This window comes from Corapipo altera, unplaced genomic scaffold, assembly GCF_003945725.1.
Source record: "Corapipo altera isolate COAL_440 unplaced genomic scaffold, ASM394572v1 67, whole genome shotgun sequence".
NCBI classification, from domain to species: Eukaryota; Metazoa; Chordata; class Aves; order Passeriformes; family Pipridae; genus Corapipo; species Corapipo altera.
The window spans coordinates 6937405-6965000 of NW_020884906.1; the positions used below are offsets into that span (position 1 = coordinate 6937405).

At 40.8% G+C, this 27596-nt stretch overlaps 1 protein-coding gene across 5 annotated transcripts in view; it reads right to left on the reverse strand.

Moving 5' to 3' along the window:
- The window catches only part of HECTD4 (HECT domain E3 ubiquitin protein ligase 4), a 71347-nt gene that overhangs the window by 40601 nt on the left and 3150 nt on the right, over positions 1-27596 (reverse strand). For 2 of the 5 annotated variants that reach the window (XM_027651902.1, XM_027651899.1), the window contains exons 2-21: positions 19994-20511; positions 16804-16893; positions 16319-16449; positions 14538-14646; positions 13727-13865; positions 12403-12573; positions 11352-11544; positions 9821-9982; positions 9612-9725; positions 9274-9414; positions 8683-8915; positions 8143-8288; positions 6319-6389; positions 5639-5744; positions 4925-5045; positions 3925-4047; positions 2633-2757; positions 1462-1615; positions 1045-1145; positions 90-288 (exon numbers count right to left, since the gene is read on the reverse strand). In XM_027651902.1, the coding sequence (XP_027507703.1) occupies positions 90-288; positions 1045-1145; positions 1462-1615; positions 2633-2757; positions 3925-4047; positions 4925-5045; positions 5639-5744; positions 6319-6389; positions 8143-8288; positions 8683-8915; positions 9274-9414; positions 9612-9725; positions 9821-9982; positions 11352-11544; positions 12403-12573; positions 13727-13865; positions 14538-14646; positions 16319-16449; positions 16804-16893; positions 19994-20511 (3147 nt within the window). Of the gene's footprint in view, positions 1-89; positions 289-1044; positions 1146-1461; positions 1616-2632; positions 2758-3918; positions 4048-4924; positions 5046-5638; positions 5745-6318; positions 6390-8142; positions 8289-8682; positions 8916-9273; positions 9415-9611; positions 9726-9820; positions 9983-11351; positions 11545-12402; positions 12574-13726; positions 13866-14537; positions 14647-16318; positions 16450-16803; positions 16894-19993; positions 20512-27596 lie in introns of all 5 variants that reach the window. The other 3 variants (XM_027651901.1, XM_027651898.1, XM_027651900.1) reach the window with 2 other exon arrangements.

Below are 27596 nucleotides of genomic sequence, written 5' to 3' on the forward strand. Positions count from 1 at the left end.
CCCACCACATTTATCCCATTTCAGAACTGCTGCTACTTCTTTTGAGGAAACTTCCTCATTGCAGAGGTTCTGAACTGGCCCTTTCTTACCTTATCATAATCATACTGGGAAGAGCATCTGTTGTCAAATCTAAGATACAAACAGCGGGCTCCTGGAATGTGGACAGTTTCCTTAAATTTATAGTTATCCCTGACGGGATGAACTGTCTCCACAGTCTTCCCAGCAGCCCACGGAGCAGGGATCTTCAACCCAGTAAGGAACCCTGGCTCTTCTTTCTCTTCCAGCATTCTGAAATGACAGGGAGAAATTACTCCTAAACTTCAACAGACAGATTTCTATTATTCATTAAAATATCAAATACTTAAAATCACCTCTCAGCATTGATACACAGGGACACAAGGTATTGACTCCTGGGTTTAGGTATAACTGTATTGAGGGAATTTATACATTATATGTATTAAACATTTTCACAAGTTCTTTAATGCTACAAGTTTTCCAGCACAGCTATTTTTAAGTAAGTAATTTTTATTTAATTTAGCTGTTTGTTTCTGTTTCTAAGCAGGAGTTCAATAACTTTGAGCTGAGACACAGGATTTAAATGCAGGACTTCAAACTTTATATTTCTCTCCGTAAATTAAACAATTAATATCTTTGCAATGGTTTAAATTCTGTATCTCCTGCTGCCAGAGCAATTTACATTTTCTCTTGATGGTCTTCCTTAGCCTGATTTATTGAAGAGGAACATTTGGAATTAATTCTTAATGCTTGAGGTGAGGGGAAAAAACAAAACAAACCATGCTCTGTGTAAACAACCTGAAGATATTCATAGTTTAATTATATATGCAAAAAAAAAATTGGAACTAATTGCCTTTTGTAAAGGCTTATATAAATCTAAAACAGCCTTGGAAATCACTACAACATGCCTTCAAAAATTAACTAAAATAAAAATTGCTGCTTTAAGACTTATCCCACAACAATGGTCAAATGAACATTACAGCTCGGAGAGTTTGTCCCACAAAAAGACCCAAATGTAAGGAAAATCACCTTTCATCAGGTAAGAGCTTCCCTTTCTGCTCTGAAGCACAACTGGGGGAACTGTTCAGTTCTGAGAAAACTGGAGACTGGGTTTTGAGCAGCAGTGCAGTCTGTGGCCCAAAATACACAGTGTTAGGGACATGCAAACAGCAAAGCACTTTAAAAGCTCACTACTGAAATAATTAACAATCCCACTGTATGTTGTTATTGACAATAAATCATTACTGTTGTAGCAAGTGAAATTTCACATTCAGCTTTATCAGCTTTGGTAGCTGTTGAGAAATTCTTAAACTCTGATCTGTGGATCAGTTACTGCAGGAAGTTGACCAAAATCTGCAGCATTTTAGAACATGTTTAGAACCATTTCAAACCATTTTTAGAACAGTTTTTGTCCTTTGCAGCCAAGAGCTGCCACAGAGCCCATACCTGACTGGTATAAAGAACCAGCTGCACCAGCTGAGGCATCAGGGCATCAGCCATGGTGAGGGTCTGCAAATTGGGGTGCATCAGAGATGTCAGCAGGACAGGGAGCAAGTGACCAAGCATTGTAGCCTTTGTAATCTGCTCCAGCCCTTTTAACCTGTAAGGAGAGTCAAGGTTTACATAGGAACAACTATTTTCACAGAGTATCACTTCTCTTTTTAGTCAGCTGTTTAATCTTGTAGCAGGCAATTCAAAATTCACCACAGAACATTTGCATTATATTAAAAAAACCACCAAGAAACTTCATCTTGAAAACATTTATTTCTCCAAAGTGTCAGTACCCTTGTCTTTGCTGACAATTCTCACTAAACAATCAGAGACCAGAAGACAGTAAATCAACAGTTTAATAATTACTTAGGAAATGCTAAGCTCCCCTGGGTATGGGATGAAAGTGCCCATCAAACACAAATGCACTTGTTCAGTTGGATATCAGCTCCCAGCACACACAGCTCGAAGTACATGAAAAGAATGTGGAGCTACCAAAATACATTTGAGCATGAAACCATCTGAAAATATCTCCAAGGAACTGTGTATTGTCAATAAACACAACTAATCTTGTGGGCACAGAAAAGCAGGAACTGAAACCTGAAACGCAGCTGGGAGAGGGAAGTGTTTGTTTAAGGAGAGAAAAGTTCACAGCTTCTGTTTATATACCATTCCCAATGTATATTTTTAGGAGGAGGGAAGACAGGGAAGGGCAAGGTGTTGCTATCTGATGAAACGTGGGATATCAACAACATCCAGGGCTTGTCACGGATAAAATATCCAGTCCAGCTACTAGAGATGTAATAACCAGGAATTTCAAAATAAACAGGAATATTCCCAGCTAATTCCAGTTTATTTCCAGGTATCCTACTCATAAATATCATTGTAACTGACTAAAACCTTACCAATTTGAGGTTCCTGTGGATATATCAACCTATAGATTATCAGGACTGACATGGAGAGTCTGATTCTAAATTCTTTATAAGTGCTAAACCAATGCTATAGGAACAAACAGATCCTATGCATTCAAAGCTCAAGTTATAAAGAATAATTAATGTTACTTGTGCTTGTACAATAAACCACAAAAAGCAACACTGTTTTCAAATTAGGAAAGTCCTCCTTGTCTTACCTTTGCTCCCTGTCAGAAATGTCACTGTTTATTAGTGCTGTAGTGACTTGTTGTAGCATTTCTAAGACCTCATCACATCCTGTCAGAATTTGTGTAGCCAGAGACAAAATGCTGGTCTTTAGTTCCTGGGGACAGAAAGAGTTATGGGATACTTAAATTCTTGGAGAATCCCCAAAAAAGGACAACAGAACAAAATGATGGGTTTCCAAATGAAAAGAATGATAATGTGACCTGGCAGGCCTGCAGCAGGAGAGCCATCCAACACTTAAATTTGATTAATGTTAAGCCCCAAAGTGCTGGGAGAAACTAGGTGCATGTTTTACAGGATGCACATCCAGTTTCTAGAGGGAAGGAATCCCCACAGTCCAGCACAGCAGAGAGCTGTTAAGCCAGCCAAGGTACAGCACTGGTGACAATGTCCTAGGAATGAGCAGCACTGTAGAGAGAGAAACTGGACAATGAAAACGGGGGTGAATAGTGACACAAGAAAAATACCACAGTATTTAGCATTTACTCAATGAGCCTGAACAAGTAACTTTCCACTGCAGCAGGTTACAAGCACACACATCTGAGAGCAGCAGACAAAACCAGCTCACAAATGATACCAGAAATTCAGAAATCAGTATCACTAGAGGAGAATTATTACAAGAACTACTGTAACAAGACAACCTGAAGCCAGGACAAACCTGACTTCTGGGAGTTTGTTGAAGGTTTTTCCAGAGATAATATGAAATTACACCATTTTAATAGATATTATCAAACCTTATCCTCTAACAGTTTCCTTCCCACAAACTTCATTGATTTTATTTCAAACAGATGGATGTGGTTCTACACAAGCTTTGTAAATTAAAAATGCAAAAAAGCAGAAGACAGGTGAGGCAAACAAGAAGACCCTTTTCTACTTAAGTCTGAAAAATGATTTTTCAAGTACAACCTGAGTGATTTGGAGAAGAAAAAGTGGGGGGAGTAACGTGACCAGAAAGGATTCCTGGCACATGGATTTTCTTACTAGCACATATTTATTAAAATACATTTTAAACCTCATTATATATATATTTAGGAAGGAAGTGTCTGCTCTCCCTGACAATATAGAACCCAAGCTGGAATATTCAACACAGAACAATGGCAAACTCTACTAGAGACAAGTTTTTTCCTGTTCTCCAGCTATTTAACTACACCAAGAGGAAAAAAGCCAACAAAAACACCAGCAGAAAGCACTGCAGGAACAAGGTGTCACAGGCACAGTGACTGTAGAGAGCCATACTAGAATAAAACTTGGTGTTTACCTGTACCTTCAATGTCTCTCCCTGCAAGGAGCTGTCACTGTCATCATTTTCATCAGGTTTAATCAAAATAGTGTTACTGAGGAGGTGGTTCTGTACAGCCATCAGGTACCTCAAGCAGGAGGATGCAGCCTTTAAATAAACAACACACTCTGCATTATCTGAACCTTTAATCACCCTGGAGTCAGGTAATCCTTGTACTTGGAAATTGGGAAGGGTAAAAAACATTGAGGAACAAGACAAGCAAAAGTAAAAAATAATTTCCCTTGAGTAGAATTTTCTTTTTACCGATTGAAAGCTTAATACATATTTTAGAGGAGAAACTGGTTGCAAACCATTGAATTTTTATTGAAATAGCTCACAAACATGCAAAGAGGCAGTACAATTTCATTCAAGTATGGAACATTACAGTAATACCCAAGTACTCTATAAATTTTTTAATTCTGAAAATAATGCCACCACAGAGCTAAATTTAATTCCTGAAGGTGCTACTTCTTTCCCACCCTCCTGCAGCACAGGCCATGATCTCCTGTCCCCTCCTCATGTTTGTATGGAAGCCCATCTCCCTTTGATCAGGGAGTTGATCCTGTTGAAAACATCTCCACACCCTTTTACCATCAAATGTCAGTTTTCACTCATTTTTGTCAGCAAATTATAATTCTTTCTGCCGTATGAATTATTATACACAACTGTATTTTTTGGTTTTTAAGCTGCTGTGATGCTTTGAAAACTGAGATACAACAAACTTCCCTTAAACTGAAACAGCTCCCAGAGCAACTGGAAAGTATATCCACATATAAACCTGTTTTAGCATTACTGTGTGATTTACTTTGCTGTGAGAAACTGTTCCTTCCTTCCCTGCACAGCATAAACAACAGACATTCTTTTCCTGGATTTGTTAAGACAAATTATAAAAGTTTCACCTCCACATACTCAGTGAAGATGAAGGATTTAAGGAATATAAGAAGCCTAAGATAAATATGTTTTTGTCCAAACACATTTTACTTACAGGCACAGTTGAAAGAAGCCTTTGAAAATCATCTTTAGATACAGTTTGGCACTTGGTGATTAAGACACAAGATTCTCGGACAACAATCTTGAGAATGTAGTGCAACAGCTCATCATTTAGTCTTCAAAAGAAGCAAGAAAGGTGTAAAATGTTAATAATCTAATTATTGTGTATTTTGTACAGCTCAGCTCCAAAGTCTCTGCAAGCTGTACCACAAATTATGCAAAAATAAAACAAGTATCTGTTCAGAGTCAGACACTAAGAAAAGCAAGCCTGAAATGTGTAACAATAATCAGTGCAAAAGATTTCCAGGGATTTCCTACATTGTCACACAAATCTATGACTTCTTATGGCTCCTATAAAAGACTCCTCCCAGCTTGAACAGTACCTGAGACTGGCAGTTTTACTGCTGGACAGTCGCCTAATGTGATAGGCAGAGTAATGTCATTAAACTGTATTTATGAACTTATCATCCACGTTTACCATGAACACTGTAAGGAGCAGGAAATCCCAAACCAAGTGTACAGAAGTCTCCAAAGTTTGTCCTAAAACATCAGACCTCTCTCCCTTGTCCTGATGAAATTCTACCCACTACAAAGACAGCATTTCAGGTCCCACTGCAGTGAGACAACAAGCAATTTCAGCAGAAGTTCATGCAAGTTTACCTAAAGCAAACAACAAACACACATTATTATAAAAGGGGAGGCTTTTTACCTATAATGATCATCATCTTCACTCCCAAATCTGTTGTTCTGAAGCTGCTCAGCTAAATTAGTCAGGATAACATCACGCAGCTGAGACAGCCCACTGTTCCTCTCCCCTGAAAAGGAAAAACCTTTACAAAGCAGCCTTTTACAGAATTAATTTATTTTTATTTCCCCTGATATCTTGCTTAACATCCACTGCTGCTCAGGAGTGCCTGTATTTACAGTGTAACCCAGTGCCCTGGTGTCACAGGCTGAACACTTTCTCTGCACAAGGCTCTGTTTGAAATTCCAAACACTCTGACACACGAACAGGTTCCTGTGAGATAACAAATCACTGAGCATCAGCTGCTTCCAGCTCCAAATTCCCATTTCATGGTGAATGCCAGTAGGTTATTTCCCCTTCACTAAGGACTAAAATTACCTTTGGTTACTGTGTACTTGTAAATTTTTCTTTTCTCCACCTAACCTACCCCTGGCCATGCAGCCACTGAGAAGGCAGCTCCAGAATTTGAAGCATTCCATGATTTCCTAGAAAAGGACGGATTTAAAGCAGAGTAGTGCTCAATATCCTGAACTGTTCAGAGTAGTGCTCAATATCCTGAACTGTTCTCTCTCCAGAGCTTGAGAAGTATTTCACTTTTGTTTGCAGTTAGAAAAACCAAGCTCTTACACGTCAGACATTCTCACCTTCAGTTAAGACCAATTTCAATAAATTATTGATTTCTGCTTCACCAGGATACAGGATATTTAAACCAGAGCTGAAGAGAAAAAGAAAACCAGGTATTACTTAATGTATTCAGAGTTGAACAAAACAATTTGAGAGTCAGACTCTCAACTTATCATCTGACATAACATTTAGAATGACTGTGTAATGGCTTCTTCCAACTTAGAAAGGCATACTCCATATTTTAACATTGATTTAAGTCATGAAATAAGCAGTTGTTTTCTCCAGAAATCTCTTGTAATCAACTCTATTTATTGTTTAGGTTCCAAAGCTTTTTCAAGAGCTGTTTGCTTCCCTCTGAGCAATTCCCCATTAATCACTTGTATATAAGACAGCACAATAATGTTGTTTAAAACAGAAAGATGTCAGAAAAAAATGATGATGGCTCAGAGAGTGACTCCAACAACTCTGGTGATGGGGAGAGAGCTGTGGCTTATCTGTGATTAGAACAATGAAAAACACAAATACAATAATCAAGAAATCACTACTGCTTCAGTTTTATACTTATTGAAGCCTGGGTTTTTATAGAAGTCTTAGTTTAAGCTCCACAGAAGGTTCTAGAATGAGCATTTCAGAAACACTTCTTGTTCAGATATTTTTCCCTTTAACTTGATGAACTTTGTCCCTTCTACCTGAATTGCCACATCAAGATAGAAGAAGATCACAATCACTTCAAAGCAGCACTTCCTGACTATAAGTGCTGCAATGATTATACAACCTTTTCCTTTCCTTTTTCCCCCCTCTCTTCTTTTTCAACAACATTATCACAGAAAAGAAAACTGAGACGTTTTTCAGCCTCACACTGAGAGCAGAGATTATTGCAGTTCCTCTCCCTCTGGCTCATGCTGATCAACTCTGATACAAACCTCAGGAAAAGTTATCACACATTGCAAGGTAAGTTTGAGGTTCCAATGGCAGCAGAATCCCCCCAGGAGAGAACAGGAGGAAGGAAATATTACCTAATCCCCACCTCTGAATTGTTTAACAAATCACAAGACACAGGGTTAAAAAAGGGAAACAAGGTGTCCACACAGGTGACAGGATACAATTTTCCCTGTCGAAAAGGCCCTGAAAATGCCAGATAACCTCACTAGGACACACTATTCTTCTTCACTCAGAGCTGCATAAAGCCACAGAAGTTTGGAATGCTGTGATTCACACAGAGAAAACGCAGGTTGATCTCGAGAAGACTTTGTTCTCAACCTTTGGAGCACTTCCCACTGGAAAGCAGATGATATTTGTACTTGGGAGGTTGGAGACAGCATTCCTTGGCCTTGAGATTCACATTATCTCGTTTGCATGAGACAGCCACACTTCTTTCCCCTTGGCCTTTAATCTCAGAGCATTCCTCAAGCATTATTAATTCTGCTTCTCCTTACATTCCTTTTGTTCAGGAGAACTTCAGTGTTGCCACTTAAAACACTGGTTTAACAGCTGCCAACATCAGCTTTGCCTTTTCCTGAATGCCAAGAAACTGTATAAGCTAAATTTGGAAGTCATTCAAGCCATCACTGAAATGCAGGGAACTTTGCTTGAATTTAGCAGTTATTTTATAATAAACATTAAAAAAAATCCTTAAGAAAGCCCATAAAAAAGCATCAAATTAAAAGTATTAAAAGCAATTACTACCCGTTATTTCATCACGACAAACCCATTGTATTTCTCCCACAGATACAAGTTCTAATAATTTTATCATACTAGGTCTTAAAATTGCTCATACTAAATTTTATCATATTAAAGTTACAGTGTTCAATAACAATTTGAATGTTGAGAATACAGATATTTACCTAATAGCCAGACAAACCTCCTTCTGAATTTCAGAGCAAATCTGGTCCCTTGGGGCCATCAGTAACTGCCAAAGCAAAAGGCCAGACCTTCTGACAATGTCTCTGTTCCTTTCAGTTTGGGGGCTGAAGAAAAACTTAAAAACCACCTGAAAAAAATCAAACACAACAATATTAATATTAAAAACAAATATTAATCACATTAACTCCTTTTCTGCAGTTTGCCTGGGTCACTAGAAATCTCAGAGTCAGAATCTGACTTTGAATCAAAAAAACAGAAAAAAAAAAAGAAGAAAGAAATCAGGCAATAACCTCTCTGGATTTTATTTTAATCTGTAGGGGTAGTGATTACATTTACATTTAAATTAGGACTGTTTAATGAGTGTATAAGATACTGCAAAACCACTGCTAAATCAACCTCATTACACTGAATACAATGGAGAAAAAAAAAACCCTAACAAAACCAGGGGCTGCCTGTACTCTAAAACAACTCTTTTATTTTTTATTTGTCTATTGTGAAGCACATTTAAGGAGCCTTTATACCTGAAAGACCACGAGGATGCAGCGGATGATGCAGGTGTCTCCATTCACCATGGCCTTCTCCATAATGTCACAGATGCTGCTGAGGTGATGGGCTTCAATTGGATGCTGCTTGCCCAAAAAATTGGTGATGGGAAGGTTGTTGCTGGCTGCCAGGAGGTTGAGTTGGTGGATACACATGGCACCAACATGGTGCAGTAACTGGTTGATAACCTCGTTTGTGGTTGTTGCATCCCCTAGAAGAGGAAAGGAGTTCAAATGCTGTCTGTAAACACAGATTTTATCATCAGCCTTTGCTTCTAAAATGCAATGTGTCATTAACAGCATGAACTTCAGGACATAAAAGAACTGCCCACATCACTTTTTTAATGTGCTAAAGGAAGCAAGAACCTGGGAACTTCCACATCTCGCCTTGTGCTTTTCTCTTTCTCAAAGCAAAGCTAAAACATGACCAATATTTACAAACACCTTTTCAAGAATGAACTCAGCTTTTAACAGAAAGTTTCAGAAGGCAGTTTCTGTCTATTTATGTTTTGATAATCATCAGTTTCATTTCCACTTTGTATAAAGTGCTGACTTGTGGTTTTAGCTCACCTTTGGGCTCTGTGATGACGTGACTCACTCCCAGCCTCTGGCACACACAGTGGAATGCCTGGTTCCCAGGATTGCACCACTGATCAATGTAATCATTGGAGCACGTCCAGATCATGTTATTCATTGTATCATAACAAGCACCTAAGAAAAGGAAAATATTTCACACATCAAATTGAAGACTGTTTGTTAGAAAATTGGATTAAAGGATTTCTATAGCAGATATAAACCCATATGAAACCCCACCCACTGCAGAGCTGCTTACTGCAAATTAAAATCCAGATGGATGATTTAGAATCTAAGGGTCTGAAATATTTCCAGGAAAGGGATCTACTCCTCACCAAGTCCTGGAACTAGAGCACCACGTCCAAGGGAACTCCCTGCAGCATCGATGAGATCTGCTCTGCTGGTGAACTGCCCGTCCGAGATGTTGAACACCAGGCTGGAGGCAAGAACTGCACGGGAACAAATCTCCAATAAATTTCTGAGAAGTTTATTGTATTTCAGGAAGCCAGGGACTCCAAATGTGCCATAATTGTATCCAACTTACTTTTTAAGGATGACAAAGCACTTGTTCCTCCGAAGAGAGAGCGGGTGGCAGAGCTGCCCGACCCCCCCGGGGGTGGGACCAGCATCACCAGGTACGTCCCACAGGTGTAGATGGGGGTCTTCCTCAGCATCTTCAGGGGCAGCCCACAGCTGGTGTTGGCAGCTGAAATATTGACCAGAAAATGTAACACAAACAGGCAATCCTTCAGAACGAGGCAGACTTCCATTTAGGGCTTCAAAGAAATCAATATGGAAATTCATTTAAGCCCAGCTTTGCAGCATCTAGAAGATGCTGAAGAATTTTGTAAAGAATTAGAGAATGGTTTGGGATGGAAGGGACCTTAAAGGTCATCCAGTTCCAAACCCATGGGCAGGGACACCTTCCACTAGACCAGGTTGCTCAGAGCTCCCTCCAACCTGGCCTTGAACACTTCCAGGGATGGGGCAGCCACAGCTTCCCTATACAGGGGTGGCCTCACAATCCTACACATTGAACATCAATCCCAAACAGTTTCACGCTTTAACCAAAGAAAACAACTTTAAAAAATAAAATAAATAAATAATTAAGCATAGCCAAAACTGTTTTAGTCATTGTATGGTGATACCCATACTGAAAGCACTGTCTTGGAGCCAAATAATCTCCTCACATAAAGGGATCGCTTGAGATTCACTATGCATTTACTATTTTAAGTTCTCCTGCTCCACAGGAAACGTACAGAGTCATAATGATCTCACTCCTGCAACAGCTGATCAACACTTTTCTGAGCACTGACTAAAGAATTAGCCAAGAATAACCACTTACTCCCCTTCTTCTGGAGCATTTGAGTTGTTCAGTGGCAAAACACAGCCTTTAAAATAGCTCTCCGAGCTAACTCTGCCAAATTCCCTGGAAACATAGCTATTTCATTTATAATTTATTTTTATGGGAATACCTTTAATTGTTTCAAATTGAAGAATGAAAACTCATGTACTTATGAAGGAAGTAGAGATACAACTCAAGACAAGATTTTAATCAGTTTAAGACAAATCTTACAAAGCTCCAGATCATCCTGCAAGCCACCCATGCTGTTCATTCAAGATTCCCTAATTAACTTGTTTCCACAAAAGAACACCCAAACATTGTGCAAACTACCTCAAAAAAGCACAGAATTACTTCAAATTTATAATTTTCAACTGACTTGTGAAACAATAGTTACATTTTCTAAACTGCAGGCCATTTTTACATCCCAATTAGAAGCCCAGTTGAAGTGCCAGCAGAGAAATCTAATTATCAGTTTGCTGAAATATGGTAAAAACTAGTCCAATAATTGAATTGGAAAAGGATGTTACAAGTATTCTTCCCACTTTTCATTCCTTAACTTTGCTCCAAAATCAATTCCTAATTCAGCAAAGGAGCTGGTAACTGAAGCTTTAAGCAATCACTGTATATATCTGATTTTGAGGAAAAATACACTTTTTTATTCTTTAACCTGTCCTAAGAGGTCAGTTATGACTAGAATTGATGCTGCCTGTGAAAATGAAGCTCTTCTGACCTGCTTGGTCCTCCTTGAGTGTGTTGGAGATGGTAGAGCCTGTGAGAGCAGCCAGGGTTGCTGAAGGGGAGGCCCTGTACCGGGACAGGCGGCTCAGCAGCATCTCATTGATGCTCTTGGCAGATTCACCCTCTTTCCTCATCAATATAATTCTTTCCTGCAGAGGATTTGCTATACACAGGCCATTTTCCACCTGTTAAAATAGAGAAAAAAATACTTTAGATATCAAAATCCATCAGTGACTGATCACCTCAACTGAACAGTGACATTAAACACCACAATGCATCAGGTAGGGACAAAAACAATCTCTGCTGACACAAGTTCTTGCAAAAACAAAGTGTTATAAAAGCTGGACAAATAAGTATCTTTTTGTTGCTGACTTTGTAGTTCAACAGAATAATTATATTAAAGATATTAGGTATCTTCTATTACCTTATACCTATGATATTTAACAGAATATCTTCTATTTATTATATTTAGCTGTTTAGCCTTAAAGATGCAACTGCTTGCCATAAACTTGAGTTTCTTTATGGAACTCTACTTAAAAAATACATAATCCTCTTGTATGTTCTTAGTGATGGTTCACTGGCAAGTTTCATAAAAAGAGGTTTTTAAATCATTTGCCAGCCAAAAAGTGAAAACAGTGATTTCCTTAGAGCATAAACTCTAGAGGATGTTTAATTAAAGAATGAGTCTCTTAATGAAGATATGATTTAAGCATTAGGGTTTTCCAGAAGCTGTACTACTACAGCCTCTCGATTCCAGCTCCATCCTCCCACTCCATCCTCCTCTGCTGAGGAGAAATACAGACATAAAACATACATTTTATATCACAAGAGAATTTATATTGCTAAATATAATGGCTGTATGTCCCGTCTCTGGAGATGAAATTGGACAATTCACCTTCTGTTCAAAGTTATTCCATATATATCTACTCAGATTACACATGTAAATATTCAAATCTAACATGCCAATTTGAGAGTGCTGATATTTAATTTAACACTAGTCATGCTACCAACACTAGAGACATAAAACCCACATAATTTCTTACTATAATTTCAAAAATATCCATGAAGACAGAGTGGCCTTTTGGTGTTTTCTCGTTAAGACTTGCAGGAGACCAAATCCAGTAGAAATATGTGCCATCTGAAGAAAGATGCACCGTGGTCATGGTACTGCCCACTGGGAAGTGATTTACTGGCATTGGGATTATCTGACATACCTACAAAACAGAGAGCAGAAGAGAAACTGGATTTAATAGTACTATTACATTTATTTATTACAAAGAGATGATGTTTGCCAAATACATATAAACCTCAAATTTAAAACATAAAAGGATCATCTCCTGTCTAATGATGGAGAGTATACCCCCAGTATCACAAAGTAAAAATATGCATCCTAAAGAGTTATCTACTGCCTGCAACTTCTTTGAAACTTTACTTGAAACTTTGGAAGAAAAGGTGAATCCAAACACACTCAGTTTCAGGAAACACACTGGACATAAATGTGTACATCCATCCTTAAAACCACTCCAGGAAAAACCCCAAAGTAAACAAAGGACCCAGTTTTACAAAGGGTGACAGTTGTTTATCTACAAATCTGAATCAGATTTGAAACAACACCTAAATTTTGGGACAGTGGAAGTAAAATGAGCTGTTCAGGAAGAACATGTTCTTGGTTTAAGTCAAAGTCCATTTTGCTTTTGTTTGACTGCTTTATGAGACCATACTGGAATCATGGAATATCTTGACTTGGAATGAACCAAAAATATCGTCCAGTTCAACTCCTGGCCCTTCCCAGGACACCCCAACAATCCCACCCTGTCCCTGAGAGTGTTGTCCAAACGCTCCTGGAGCTCTGGCAGCCTTGGGGATGTGACCATTCCCTGGGGAGCCTGTTCAGTGCCCGACCACCCTGTGGGGGAAGAACCTTCTGAGATCCAACCTAAACCTCCCTTGACACAGCTCCAGCCCTTCCCTCTGGTCCTGTCACTGCTCACAGAGAGCAGAGAATGGAGTTGCCCCTCCTGGGGAAGTTGTGGATTGGGATGAGTCTCCCCTGAGCCTCCTCTTCTCCAGGCTGAACAAATCTTTATCCCAGCTCTTACAGAACTCCAGAATATAGGACAGTGCCAGTCTGCATATGCACATTCACACGTATATATAGAGAGAACACACTCTGAAACAGAGTAACATCCAAAACAAACTTACACCTTCCACCACACAGTGATTTCAAGGCAGGGTTAGAAACAGGCACTGTCACAAAATAAGAGAAGAAACTTTGAGGATAAAACTAATTAAAGCTAAAAATTTGTGTGATTCATTAACAATGTTTTCCTCCTGTACTCTAACTCTGCAGTGAATTGTTCCCTTTACCTGAAGGGTATGTTGATCCACCACCTGGAAAAGGTAGTGAGGTTTATTATCAAAAGACACGGGGCGATGGAGAAGTTTCCCATTCCCAAAGGCAACCCAGCCCGTCTCAAGCTCCTCGTTCCTGCAGTACACAAAACCCCTGCCAAGAAAACAAAAGCAGGATATTAAAACTCTTCAAACCCCTGCCCTGTTTTTTGGTTTTGTCAAAGAACAACTCACAAGCACAGTCTTGAACTTTGACTGAACTTCAATTCAAGTTGGCAATTTTTGTTGTGAAAGGCTTAAACATAAAAAGCCTCATGGCTTCCAAGCAATAAAGCAGCAACAAGGTACAGTGAGTCACAGCTGCAGTAATTATTTAATGAATGAAATAATTAGCAAACAAATACTTACAAACACAGCAATTGTACAGCTACAAATAAAAAAGCCACAAAACTAGTCTGTAGTATATCCCTCTCAGCAAAGAAATAAACAACTTACTATACATAAAAAAATAAAATTAAATCTGAAATGCTATTCTGCTACTATGGAGGTTGAACTAATGGCCTCCAGAAGTCCCTTTCAAATTCAATTACTCTATAATTCTAGAGAAAACGTACTCAAGAAGAATTTCAGATGAAAAAACCAACTCATTAAAACAGCACTTAATGAATATACACAATATCATTGAATGGATTTGGTGGAAGGGACCTTAAAGATCACCCAGTTCCAATCCCCATGTGCTCTAGTCTTGCTACATCCAACATCTGAGAGAGGTTTATCAAAACAGTGACTTCTGTTTTTAAGTAGCAAATATTGAACTGTCACTCACCTCAAAGTACCGTGGAGTCCAGACCCCAACTTGCTTATTCCTCTGCCCACGGAATTAGTTGTGTAAAGATAGAGCCCATCTGCTGCAAGACACCTTCCTAAATCTGCATCTGGAGCAGGAGAGGGAACAGAGCAGAGATCACCCCTGTAACACCTGAACTGGGAACTCTCCAGGAGTGTTACACCACAACTGGAAACCAGCAGCTGCTCAGACATTTTAAAATACTGAATTTATTATCTGGTCTTTTAAGAGTTTCTGTAACACAGACAAAGTCTATGAAACACAGCAGTTTCTTCACATCTCTCAAGCCTCACATGACACCAACTCACCCCAACACCAGGGCTCATCAAATCTCCTGCTGTTGCCAAATAAACTTTACAAGAATTAGGTGCCACTCACTCAGCTTCTCTTTGGAGACAGTAAATGACATGAACATTGTGTTTCACAATTCTAAAGTACATCACCATAATCCTTTTCTAAGTAATTTCCTTTTCCTGTCTTGTGTCCTCATTTCAGTGTTAAAGGTCTGGGTTTGGGTATCATGGCCAAAGCTGCTGTAAAAAACCTGAACTTGCTTTTCCTGCACAGTATTCCAAACTATAAATCCAGCAGAAACTAGACAGATCAGCACATCCAACCATGGGCACACAGGCCTACTCAACCAAACTCGTTTCAGGTGCAAAATTCCTTTACTTAAATACAAAACTACTTGAATATTTGCTATTAAATGCTTTCAGAATGATGAAAAGAAGCAGAGAACTGTTCTCTTCTGCTTTTCCAACAAGTGACACTGTTCAGAACCGGCAGCAAGATAAATATAAGCAAAGCTTAGGACTCTGCAAACCTTCCTGCTCAGGGCTGCTGGTCTAACACAGTGTGAGGGAAGAATAATCCAATACTGAGCCTTGATCTAATTTCTGCTACAACTCTGTGCTTCTCTTGGAGCTGGTCAGCAGATCCTTCTACCTCTGAACACTTAAATTAGGACAAAATCTATTTGAAACACAGCACTTTGTCACTCAAAGAGCAGTAATTATTAATAATCAAGATGGGACACTCCTGTCCAGTCAACCTATTTAAGTTCACAGCAGTCAGTGAAGGAAAGGAAAAAAATCTATCACTGTCAGAGCAAGAAGACTTGCTTATATATCTGAAAAACAGAGATGTCGTCAGTAAAGCTGCAGACAGCCTCAAATGACAACTCAGATTTTTAAATTCCTATGTCTTGCATTAAATGTCATCAAACTAATATTTCTGAAGCAATGTGAATGGTTTACTTAGTGAAAAAAGAGTAGGCAAACAAAGCAGTAAAAACTGAGAATTAGTTCAGGGAAAGAAAAACAAAAGAAAGCAGTAAAATAAGAATATACAAAACCAACTGGACAGAACAAAAGCAGAATGGGGAAGGTGGTGGGGGGAAAGCAATGAACTTGTATTTCTAAAAATAAACCTGCTGTGCCAATGATAGCTGGTATTGAATACAGGGATCCTGCCCAGGGCAAGGGAATTGTGCTTACTGAGGGACTAATGAGTGGATAATGTCCAAACTCTATTTGACCTCTGCAGAATTCCCCCTGGAGTCAGGGAGGGTCAATGTATCAACTGCTTTTGATTGTTTCCTACAGCCTCGCAATTGAAAACAGCAGCTGCTCCTCAGCAACCAAAAATCAAAGTTTTCTGAATCCCAACTCTAAAGCTTTACATTAATTTTCACACGAGTATCACCACAAAAAGCATCCTGCCCTCCCCTGCTCATACTGACAAGTCATGAAATAATTCACCTTTATTTTCGCTGCTGGAGCCAGTGTTGGCATCAGGGGCAGGTAACATGTCTTCAAAGCCCCAGGACACGATGTGCTTTCCTCCAAGCAAACAGGAGGGTGATCCAGGGCCTCCCTCCAAAAGCAACAACCTTTAAGCAGAAAAATATAATAAGATGCATGAAGAACAGCAAAAATTAGCTACGTTAAAAGTTAAGCTGAAGATGTATTTTAAGTAATTATTCTCTGTCAGAGCTCATAAGGCACTTAAAGAAATCATCAATATTTAATTAAAAATTAAAATCTTAACACCCCAAACCCAATCAGTAGATGCTTTTATATTTGATTTTCTAATGTCTCCTGCAAATGACTAAATTTCGATCTTTCCTAGACCTCTGTAACTCTGAAGCAATTTAATCACATTTAAAGACACTCATCCCTAAATGCACTGAACACATTTTCAGAGCTGATGGAAAAGTGCCCCAAGGAGGAAAGTCACTACAAACCTGTAGAGAACATCAGCCACAGGCAGGGACCCCAGTTCAGTCTGTTTCTGTAATAGATGCACTGTATGAACAAAGGTTTTCAGCGACCCTCTAAAAGGACAAGAGAAACATGAATTAAAGATGTCTATTGAAGCCAGACTGAATCCACACACACAAACAGCACCCACAGAGACTGTAACACCCAGTACCACCAGGGAAGAGCCAAGATATGGCAGCGACTTCTTTTCTATTTGTACTTCTTTTGTAGAACAATGGAATATCCTGAGCTGGAAGGGATCACAGGGACCATCCAGTTCAACTCCTGGCCCTGCTCAGGACACCCCAACAATCCCACCCTGTCCCTGAGAGTGTTGTCTAAAAGCTCCTGGAGCTCTGGCAGCCTTGGGGCTGTGACCATTCCCTGGGGAGCCTGTTCAGTGCCCGACCATCCTCTGGGTGAAGAACCTTTTCCTGAGATCCAACCTGACCCTGCCCTGACACAGCTCCAGCCCTTCCCTGGGTCCTGTCCCTGCTCACAGAGCAGAGACTGAAGTTGCCCGTCCGCTGTCCCTCCTGAAGAAGTTGTGAATTAGGATGAGTTTCCCCTCACAAACCCAAATTTGGAAGCTTTTCCCCTTCTGAAGTGATGCATTTAAATGTATATAAGGACTAGAACCCTGAAAACAAAATTAAACCAAAGGAGAAGCTGTTTCTAATCTTGCCTAAAAGCGTTGCTTTAAAATGTGATTGTAGCATTTACGAGCATATGGAGTTCGTAACTAATTAAATTCTTGTTCATTTAATGAATACTTTCTTTTGGAGAACTTGTGAAATCTGTATGTTAATATAGTACAAAAGGCCTTTTTATGTACAAATAAAGAGATTTAGAAATCTTTAAAAATATATCTTTTACAATTTCTGTTTTAAAGGCTATCGGGAAGAATGACTATTTCCAGGCATAACAGCCCAGCTGAGAAGGAGAATTTTGGTTGTGCCTTAGGCATGGTCAGTTATGCAGTGATTTCTTCAGAAACACGAGTGATCAGCTGCAGAGATCCTTTCCCTGCACTCTGCTGAATCCAGCCTTGTGCTTCCAGTCACACGTGGTCAGCCTTAGCTCCTAAACTTTCCTCCTCCCCCGTTTTCCTCAGTGGTATCTTCAGCTCTTGTGCTTTCACTGATAAACCTCAGCCAGGAGAAAACTGACACCAAACACTTTAAAGCACCTCGATTAATTATTTAAAGCAATATAATTACCCTGTGGGTTTATTCTTAGGAATATGAAGCACCCAAGATTGCAACCAGGAATGTCAATAATAGTCTCATTTTTAAGGTTTTTGGCTTCCTCGTGGTACCCAACACATGACTTAGATATTTAAAGGAAAAGCATGAGGCTTTCAGAGGTGAACAAAGCACACCAGGATATTACAACTCTGTAAGCAAGGCAAGACAGGTTTGCAAAGAAAATATAAGATCAACCCTCATTTCAAAAGCTCTGTTTGAAATTTAGCTCTTCTACAAATTCAGCTGCAACAGAACATCCCATATTTCCCACAAATTGACATCTGGGAAAAAAAATAAATGAGATTGTGTTTATCAAATCCAATTTATCTGAGCTATGTTTGAGTACATTGCCTTTTAGATAAGGCAATTGTCAGCGCAGAACAATTTGCCACATACCATAGATTTCTCATTGACTTCATTAGAACAAGTACACTAGAAATTAAGTGGTTTTTACTTGAATAAACCTTTTCCTAAAGCAAATTATGACACCTCTGGAGAACTCCAACATCTTAAATCAGAGTTGAACTTCACAGACAAGGCAGCAACCTGAGAAACATTAAAGCAAAGATTTTCAAAAGGCTACTCGTGACTCTAGACCCACATTCATGGGGCTTTGCACAAGTTTTGTGTGTTCCTCCTCCTCTCAATAGTCCCATCCCCTAAAGTAGGTTTTTATTAAAATCAATCATGGCCCATTTGTCCTCAATCAGCTGATGTTATGCCAAACCTACATTGGTTGAACCCTTCAATGGCAACAAATATTTCCCAGACAACACCGAAATCAAATCTGACAGGAATGGTCCCAAAACCTGGCAGCACCACCTTCTCCAGCCAAATGAAGGTGCACAAAGGGGCAGGACAAAGGGAAAAGGAGACAACTCTCCTCCATGACCAAAACATTTGGAACCATTCCTAGAACAGCTCACTGCAGCAGAAGCAACAATATCCACAAGAGGCAGATCTAACCCAGATCCTTCTGCCTTTGCATATGCCAAACACACAGAGAAAAGAAGTGCTTGGCAGTTTCACCCTTTCCAAACCAATATTTAAATATTAGAAAGAAAAAGACTGGTGTGACCTGAAAATAAGTATCAATGCTTCAGTCACATCATTTTTGATTCTTCTTTTTAAATTGAGACACTGAGTACCAACATCAACCACAGCACTGCCCTGGGCACTGCTGGAATCACCATCCCTGGAAGTGCAGCATAATTTGCCACATACCACAGACTCCTGATTGACTTCATTAGAACAAGTATACTAGAAATTAAGTGGTTTTCATTTGAATAAACCTTTTCCTAAATCAAATCATGGCATATCCCAGGAACTCCAACATCTCAAATCAGAGTTATACTTGACAGATAAGGCAGCAACCTGAGAAACATTAAAGCAAAGATTTTCAAAAGGCTACTTGTGACTTTAGACCCACATTCATGGGGTTTTGCACAAGTTTTGTGTGTTCCTCCTCCTCTCCCCAAGTCCCATCCCCTAAAGCAGGTTTTTATTAAAATCAATCGTGGCCAATTTGTCCTCAATCAGCTGATGTTGTGCCAAACCCATGCAGGGCAGGGAATAATTCCACCTACATTGGCTGAACTCTCCACTGGCAACAAAATACCTACAAATATTTCCCAGACAACACCAAAATCAAATCTGAAAGGAGCTGCTCCAAAACCCAGCAGTGCCACCTTCTCCACCCAAATGAAGGAACAGGACAAAGGGAAAAGGAGACAACTCTCCTCCATGATGAAAACATTCCCTCTCATTGCTCAGGGCAGTGGGGGAGTCACCAACCCTGGAAGCGTTCAGAAACCACAGGGATGTGGCACTTTGGGACATGGCAGCGCTGAGTTAATGGTCGGACTTGATGACCTCAAAGACCTTTTCCAGCCTTAAGGATTCCACGATTCTCTGTGTCATTCCTTACCTTGCACAAGCCAAGGCAACCAGGGCAGCAGCAGCATTTTCCTTCTGCTTGTAGGGGATGTGCTGGCCGGAGGGCGACGTGTCCTCCAGCCAGGAGCAGAGCAGGGCCTCGATGCCGTTGAGGCAGTCGGCGGGTTCCTTGGTGAGGCTCAAGGGCTGGCAGTCCCGAAGGCAGTTCAGCAGCACCTCAGCAGTGATGTTACACAGGGAAGGGTCTGTTCTACTCTGGGACTGGATGAGGGGGAACACCAGGAGCAGCCCCATGCGGGAGGTGAACGGCGCCTGCTCCGGCTGCTGTAACAGCCCCTGGCGCTTGAGCAGGGCCAGGGCCTCCTCGTCCCCGGAGCTCTCCCGGTCGTGCTGCTCCTCCAGGGCCAGCTGGCGCTGGGCATTCCAGAGCCCCCTGAGGGCGTTCAGCCGGTATTCCAGCAGCCGGGCATAGGCGTTGCTCTGGTTCCCACACACGGACCGTAAGCGCTCGGCCAGCTCCGAAGGGTTCTTGGTCTCGAACGACAGGATCTGGAAGGGAAAAGCGGGTGTTTATTTTAAAAAGACACATCTGGCTGCGTGTGATTTCCAGATCAGCTGCTCTCTGCACACATTTGGGGGGTATTTTAATTTCTGGGTATAAAGAAAGTTACGCTGGATCCAAAGAACATGCAATGGAGTTGTGCCCAACAGGACGAGGAGAAATGGTCACTAAACTAAAACACGAGTTCCACCTCAACATGAGGAAGAATCTCTTTCTATGGAGATGACAGAGCACTGGAACTGCCCAGGGAGGATGTGGATTCTCCAAACCCACCTGGATGAGTTCTCGTGTCACCTGCTCCAGGTGACCCTGCCTGGGCAGGGCGCTGGACTGGGTGATCCCCAGAGGTCCCTTCCCACCCCAACTGTTCTGGGATGCTGAGTCAGCATCCTCACTGAACCTGGCCTTGGACAGGATGATTTCCAGAGGTCCCTTCCTACCTTAACTATTCTGGGATTCTATGACCCTGTTACTGCTGAGTCAGCATCCTCACTGAACCTGAGCCTGGGGGTTGCTGATGGAGATTTTTAAACTTTCAATCATGACACTAAAACAACAATAATACAATTGTAGAGAAAAACACACACAAAATTGTATCTGGGAAAATAAACACTTGCCTCCTTTGGAGCTTTTTCTTTTGTGATCGAGGCAATTTTGCTAACAACTTCAAAAGTACCGAGGGGCTGGAGGGTCCCAGGGGTTTAGAGCCCTTCTCTGAAAACTAATAGGTCAATAATCTTGTGTAATAAGAACGTGTATGTTCTGGGTTTGGAGCTTTTCAAACAAACAAACCAACAAACAAACCAACAAACCAGTTCTCTCCAATGAACCAGGAGTTCTGTTACACTCTCTCCCCTCCCTGGTTTTTTCCTCCTCAGTTTTATCATATTGCATTTAGCTACACCTTTCTCAAAATATTCCCAGTTGCTGCTTTAGTTTAAAAACCTAAAAGTCTCCTCATCATCATTTCAGACAGAAGAAAGAGTCCTTTTTGGCACCTCTAAATAAAATTGGAGACAAAGCTGGAACAACAGAAAACAAGTAAACCATGACACAGAAACATATTTATGGGTTAGAACCAGCCTGGTACTGGGAAACTCAGAATTTTAAGTAATTTGCAGACAACTTTTCTCCCTCCAGCAAACAACAACAGTAGAGATCAGCAAAGTCACTTGAGCTGTGGCAACCTCAAGGAAAGGCATGAGCCAAGCATTTTGTGATCCTCTGGATCCAGTGTCCAAAGGGATCCAGTGTCCCTGTGCCACAATGACTCATCTCATCCACCCCCAAACACTTTGGCATTTTTATGCTGTAAAATTGTCTTTCTCCCACTTAATTAATAAATAAATAAATATATCTATTTTTCCAGTATATTATATATCTGGGAAGGGGAAAGTGAGAGACAAAGAGCTGCAATGGGTAATGTCACACAAGGTTGTTTGGTTTGTGGTTTTTAATTGCAGGCAGCAGTGACACAGAACATGAAATAAATGTTTATATCTAACTGGAGAGTTTTGAACAGCTCATTAAAACGCTCCAGGACAAATCACAGCTGCCATTTCCACACTAAAGGCAATGGAACAGCTTTGCAGGAGGACAGTCACCACTAGAGTCATGAAAAGTTCACTTTAAAGGAATTCACATCATAATTACACTTGAATAGATGTTGTATTGAGCTTCTTAAAAATAATGAACCTCTTTTAATTAATTTCTCATAGGGAGTAGGAATATTAATTCCTAACCCACATATTATACATTTAAAATAACCACCTCATGTTCAGTTGTGTGTTCTGCTGTCTCAAAAATAAGCTTAATTGTTTCCTGTTGTAGATGGAATCACCTTCTAGAACAGTTTGCTTTTGATTTTCTTGAACTAAACTGGATGGATTTTCAACTAAGTGACAACAAGTTGCAGAAGTTGGGGGGGGAAGGGGATGAATGCTTTCATTTTGAGAATAAAATGGGCTCTGACCACATCAATAACCACAAAACTTGTGATTTGCTTGGTGTTACATGTCTTGCTCCTCAAGTCCCACAGTTTCACAGGAAGGTGGATTTTTTTTGTCTTTCATTTGGTTCTACATCTCTGAGTCTGTCTTGTACCAATCAAGACAAGTCAGTGTCAAATATGTGCAGATATGCTGATGAAAAGCCTTTTCCTGCTGAAGTTTTATTTTCTCACTGATCTCACATTCACAATTTGCTTTATAAGCACAGTATGGTCTGTCTGGAATTGTTAAGAGTGTTTTGCTTTGGTCTTTCATGAAGGAAATAAGCACTAATTTGGGTAAATGATACAGGAAGTCTATCAGCTCCAACACATTTACAAGACCATTCCAAAATGGGACTTACAGACTTCTGATAACACAGTTTACATCATGGTTTTCATACACAGCTTATGGAACCAGTGGAAAAAAGCTTAATTATTCAACATCATCTGAAGGTCTAAGTTGGCATTTGCACTTCCAGAAAATAAGAGAATATTAGAATAATGTTAGAAGAAAGGTGTGAGGTCATCTGTTACACAGGATAATGCAGAAAATTATCTTAAAATCTGTTTTCCTCAAAAGGAAAACATTTTACTTGAGGTCAGTACTCGGAGCTACCTCCTAAAAGGAGCTTCAAGCCCAAATGTTCCCAGGGAGGCTCTGACAAACACCTTGGGAACTTTTAGGGTCTGGACACATTCCCAAGATCCCACCACACACCAGGGATCCACTCTGGTTCTCCCTGGTGAGCCAAACACAGCCCTTCCTACCCCAGCTCTATGACAGAGCTTCTTTTGGGCCATGCCAGGTATTTAACTGCTTCCCTCTGGGTGCACTAAAGACTTCCCAGAGGAATCCCAGCCCTTGCCAAGGTCTCCTCAGCACTCTGACTACAGTCTGCTGTATCTCCAGGCAAAGCTTGTTATCCTGAAACTATGTGAAGTCAAACCAAGTTAAAATAAAATGCAAGAAACCCCCCAGTTCACAACTCTGAAACGGGCAACACAACTCCCAACGCTGATAAAAGACAAAGGTGAAGGGAGGCAACAGAAAATCCAGGCTAAAACAACTGGTATGAAGATTAAATGAGAAAGATCTTCCCCATCCCCACCCAGTTGATCCACCAGGAATGCCCTGAGGTGTGGGGCCTGCACCCTCAGCACCTCCTGCCCCAGGCTGCCCCCCCAAAGAGGGTTTCTTCAGGCTGTAAATGCTGGACTCAGCCAAATCTCCCCTTTTAGATCCCAAATCTAACCTTTCCTCCCCAGATTAGTTTATTCTCCTCCTATCCAGAAGATCTGACCGTTCTCTTTGTTGGAACAAGGGCAGATTCCTTGCCCTGCAGATACAGAGTCCAGGACTCTCTGCTACCTCACTGAACAAACAACTATTCCTCACTCAGCAAGAGGTAAAATCCCCTTTCCTCCTGCCTTCTTGGTGCCTCGGGATTTACACCTGAGCTCTGATTTGGGCCTGACTTCCACCACCCTTCTGTCAGGGCCTCGATATTTCCCTGCCCAGCACTTGGGGAGATCTCAGGGCAGACACAACCCCAGCCCAGCAAAGCACCTGAGCCAGTTACTGACCCATCACTTCACAGCTTCAAACATTTTTAACTCCCAAGGCTTAAACACAGTCCAAGAGGATGAAGAGGATGTAACAAACACACTGCTTTGCCATAAAAACGGGTTACTCACGTATCTAATTACATATAACTAAAAACTGTATTAGTAAGAGGTTTCATTTTAATTTTGCAGCATCTTATCCTTACATATTATTTCCTTGTTTACTCTTTTTGATCGATTTGAACAAATATTTTAATTGGAAAATAATGGATCCAAAGTTTCATCACTCCAACTGGTTATTGAGATCTTAAACACTGAGAAGCACAAAAGGTATCTGGTTTTAGATCCACCAGGGGAGGATGTCACCATTCCTGCTGTATCCAATATTTGTCCTGTTGCATCCTACTACACAACCTTAACCAGGTACTTCTTCCCAGTAAACAATATTTTTCCCAATTTTGCTCCAGAAAGCAGTGGCTGACTCACCATTATCAGGGCAACATGGTTCTCTATTGATAGTAAAAATTATAATTATCACACAAATCTACACGAAGGGTTTTAGCCTGAGGTTTTATGACCCCATTAAGTAAATTTAAATGTGAGTTGCCACTAAAAGGCAGCTTTTTCCTCCGGCTAAAATTCCTGCCCCTTGTCCTCTCCCTGGTGCCAGCATTAGTGCCTGTGGGGTTTGTTTTAATTCTACAACACAGGGAATTCTGAGCAATGAAGCTGCTCACAAAGGTGTTTTTTTCCCTAAAGTTACATACTGGAAAGAGAAGCCTTTAAATCTCCCAAAAAGCATTTAATTCCTTTTCTGCAGAACTCAGTTGGCTGACCTTCACATACAGATGAAGATGGTGGTACATTTACCAGGACCAATTACACCCCTAATACTCTCCTGAGTATTAAACAAGTATTATTCCCATCTCCCAAGAGGAACAAAACCAGACAGAAAAGCAGAAACAACCCCAAAATCATGAAGTATCTTTACCAGCAGCACGAAAAAAATTAACTGCATTGCTTCTAACACCCCATTACAGGTATAAGGTAATTCCCTTGTACAGATACAAGCAACACCACTTGTTTACTTGGTCCTTTTGTCTCTAGAAACATCAATAAAACAATGCAAAAAAGCCTGAATTACAAAAAGTATGGATTATTCTATAAGGGAAACAGCACAAGGGACAGTTTTAAAGGTACCCTGAAGATTGAGATCCACAGCCAAACTCCAACTGCTCCACGAACACCACTGTGTCCATACTCCTGCTCTCACATTCCACAATGTTTGGGAACAGCAATCCCTGCTCATGGCACTTCCTGGGATACCAAACCAAACACCACCTTGATCTCTTCTATGCCATTTTTCTAAACCCTCTACAAGCTTCTTCCTTGCTACACCACGTGTAAAATGTATAAATACACGGGAACATTTTCGCCCTGATGTTTCAGATACTGAGATTTTATGGGTTCCCAGCAGCTGCTGCGCTTTCCATGCTGCTTTAGTGTTGCAGTCAAAAACTACAAGTTTCAAGGTTGTTCTAATTTTTTCTGCTCCAAGGAATTTTAACCATATCACCTTGTTCAAAGCCTCTGCTGGTTCCTGTATGGAGCAGCACAGCTTTTTAACAACTCAGCTAAAAGCAGGAACTATTTTCCCTTGTGAAAGCATTAGAAACCTAATTGCTCAGAAATAAGCATGAAGACACATCTATCTTTTACAATTTTATTCTAAATAATTTTTGCAACTGTATAAATTTCCCAAATAACCTTCATATCTGAGATGAATTACAGAGTACAAGCAAGCTGTAAACACAAAAATGCCATAAAGCAAAGGGCTGTTTCTTTGTTTGTTCATTAAAATATTTCTTTGGCTCTTACTCAAGTAGTAAATGAAAATATCTACAAAAGGTAAAGAAAAATCTTTGTAATTTAAACATCTGAGAGTGCAGATCACTGAATTAATCAGCTGCAACTGGTAACAAGATCCATATTTGGGAAACATATTTGCAAAATCATCCTTTAGAAGTTTTCTAATGTTTCTCTGCAAGGAGAACTAAAACATGACCTCAAAAAATAAAAAGTCAAGAGGCACAGTGGGCCATATTTCGGAAGTTGAATAAATTCAAAGCCTTGGAAGAGGAATGCTGGAGTATTTGAAGGGGAAGGGGATGCACAAGGCAGGAGGAGGGTGTTCCAAGCCTGACACATGCCTGGATCAGCAGTTCCCAAGGCAGAGGTCACGACCCCAAGAGGGGTCACCCACTTAGGAAAGACTCAATTGTTGGTGGTGCATTAGGGACTTTCAGCCTGACAGAGGTGAAGCTTGTAGATGGAAGTGAGGTCACAACCGGAAAGGTTTGGGAAGCACTGACCTAGATAATTACAGAGACCTGCTCCCTCCTTCAGCAAACAGGGAAAAGTGACAAAATGTTTTCTCTAGTCTGGGAGGAAAATGGGTGAAAGCTTCGAGTTTAGCAGAAACCTTTGAGTCTAAATCGTTTTATGGAAAACACAAGTCAGACACAGGACTGGCACTAAAAGAGCTGCCAAAACAGCTCTGACTTCAGTTCTGCAACTGCTCCATGGAGGGTCTGCCCAGGCCACACTGGGGAGAAGAGGAAAGGTCACAACTTTTTCTTATTTTTATTTTAGTTTTTACTATTTTTTTTTAAACTTATATTTTATTAAAGGTACCCATTTTCAGTGCAGAGCAACACCTGCCAGCTTCACACTGACAGACAGGAGGTTTAGATGGGATATTGGGAAGAAATTCTTCCCCGTGAGGGTGGTGAGGCCCTGGCTGCCCCATCCCTGGAAGTGTTCAAGGCCAGGTTGGACAGGGCTTGGAGCACCCTGGGCTAGTGGAAGGTGTCCCTGCCCATGGCAGGGGGTGGAATTGGATGGGCTTTAAGGTCCCTTCCAACCCAAACCATCCCATGATTCCATACTGACTCTGGTGCACTGGTAAATTAAATCTCCCTGGTTGAAGGGACCTCTCCACCCTCAGACAAACTCTCACCCCACTCCCAGGGTTACTGTAGCCATGAAAGATGTTTGGCTGGGAAGATTCTGGAAGTCACAGAATCACAAAATTTGCTGAGTTGGAAAGGACCCACAAGGATCATCCAGTCCAACCCCTCGCCCTGCTCAGGACACTCCAACAATCCCACCCTGTCCCTGAGAGCATTGTCCAAACGCTCCTGGAGCTCTGGCAGCCTTGGGGCCGTGACCATTCCCTGGGGAGCCTGTTCAGTGCCCAACCACCCTCTGGGGGAAGAACCTTCTCCTGAGATCCAACCTGACCCTGCCCTGACACAACTTCAGGCCACTCCTGCAGTTTCCATTGTGTCACATTACAGACCAGCTCTTCCTCCCCCAAACTGTCCCTCCTGGGTGGGCACTGATCGGTCAAAATGTCATAGCAACATCTCCACCTCTGTCACAGGAGGTTGTCTCCAAGAAGCAGAAGACTTTGCACTTTGAAAGTCATTTCTCTGCATGAAAGGCTTTAAAACAAGG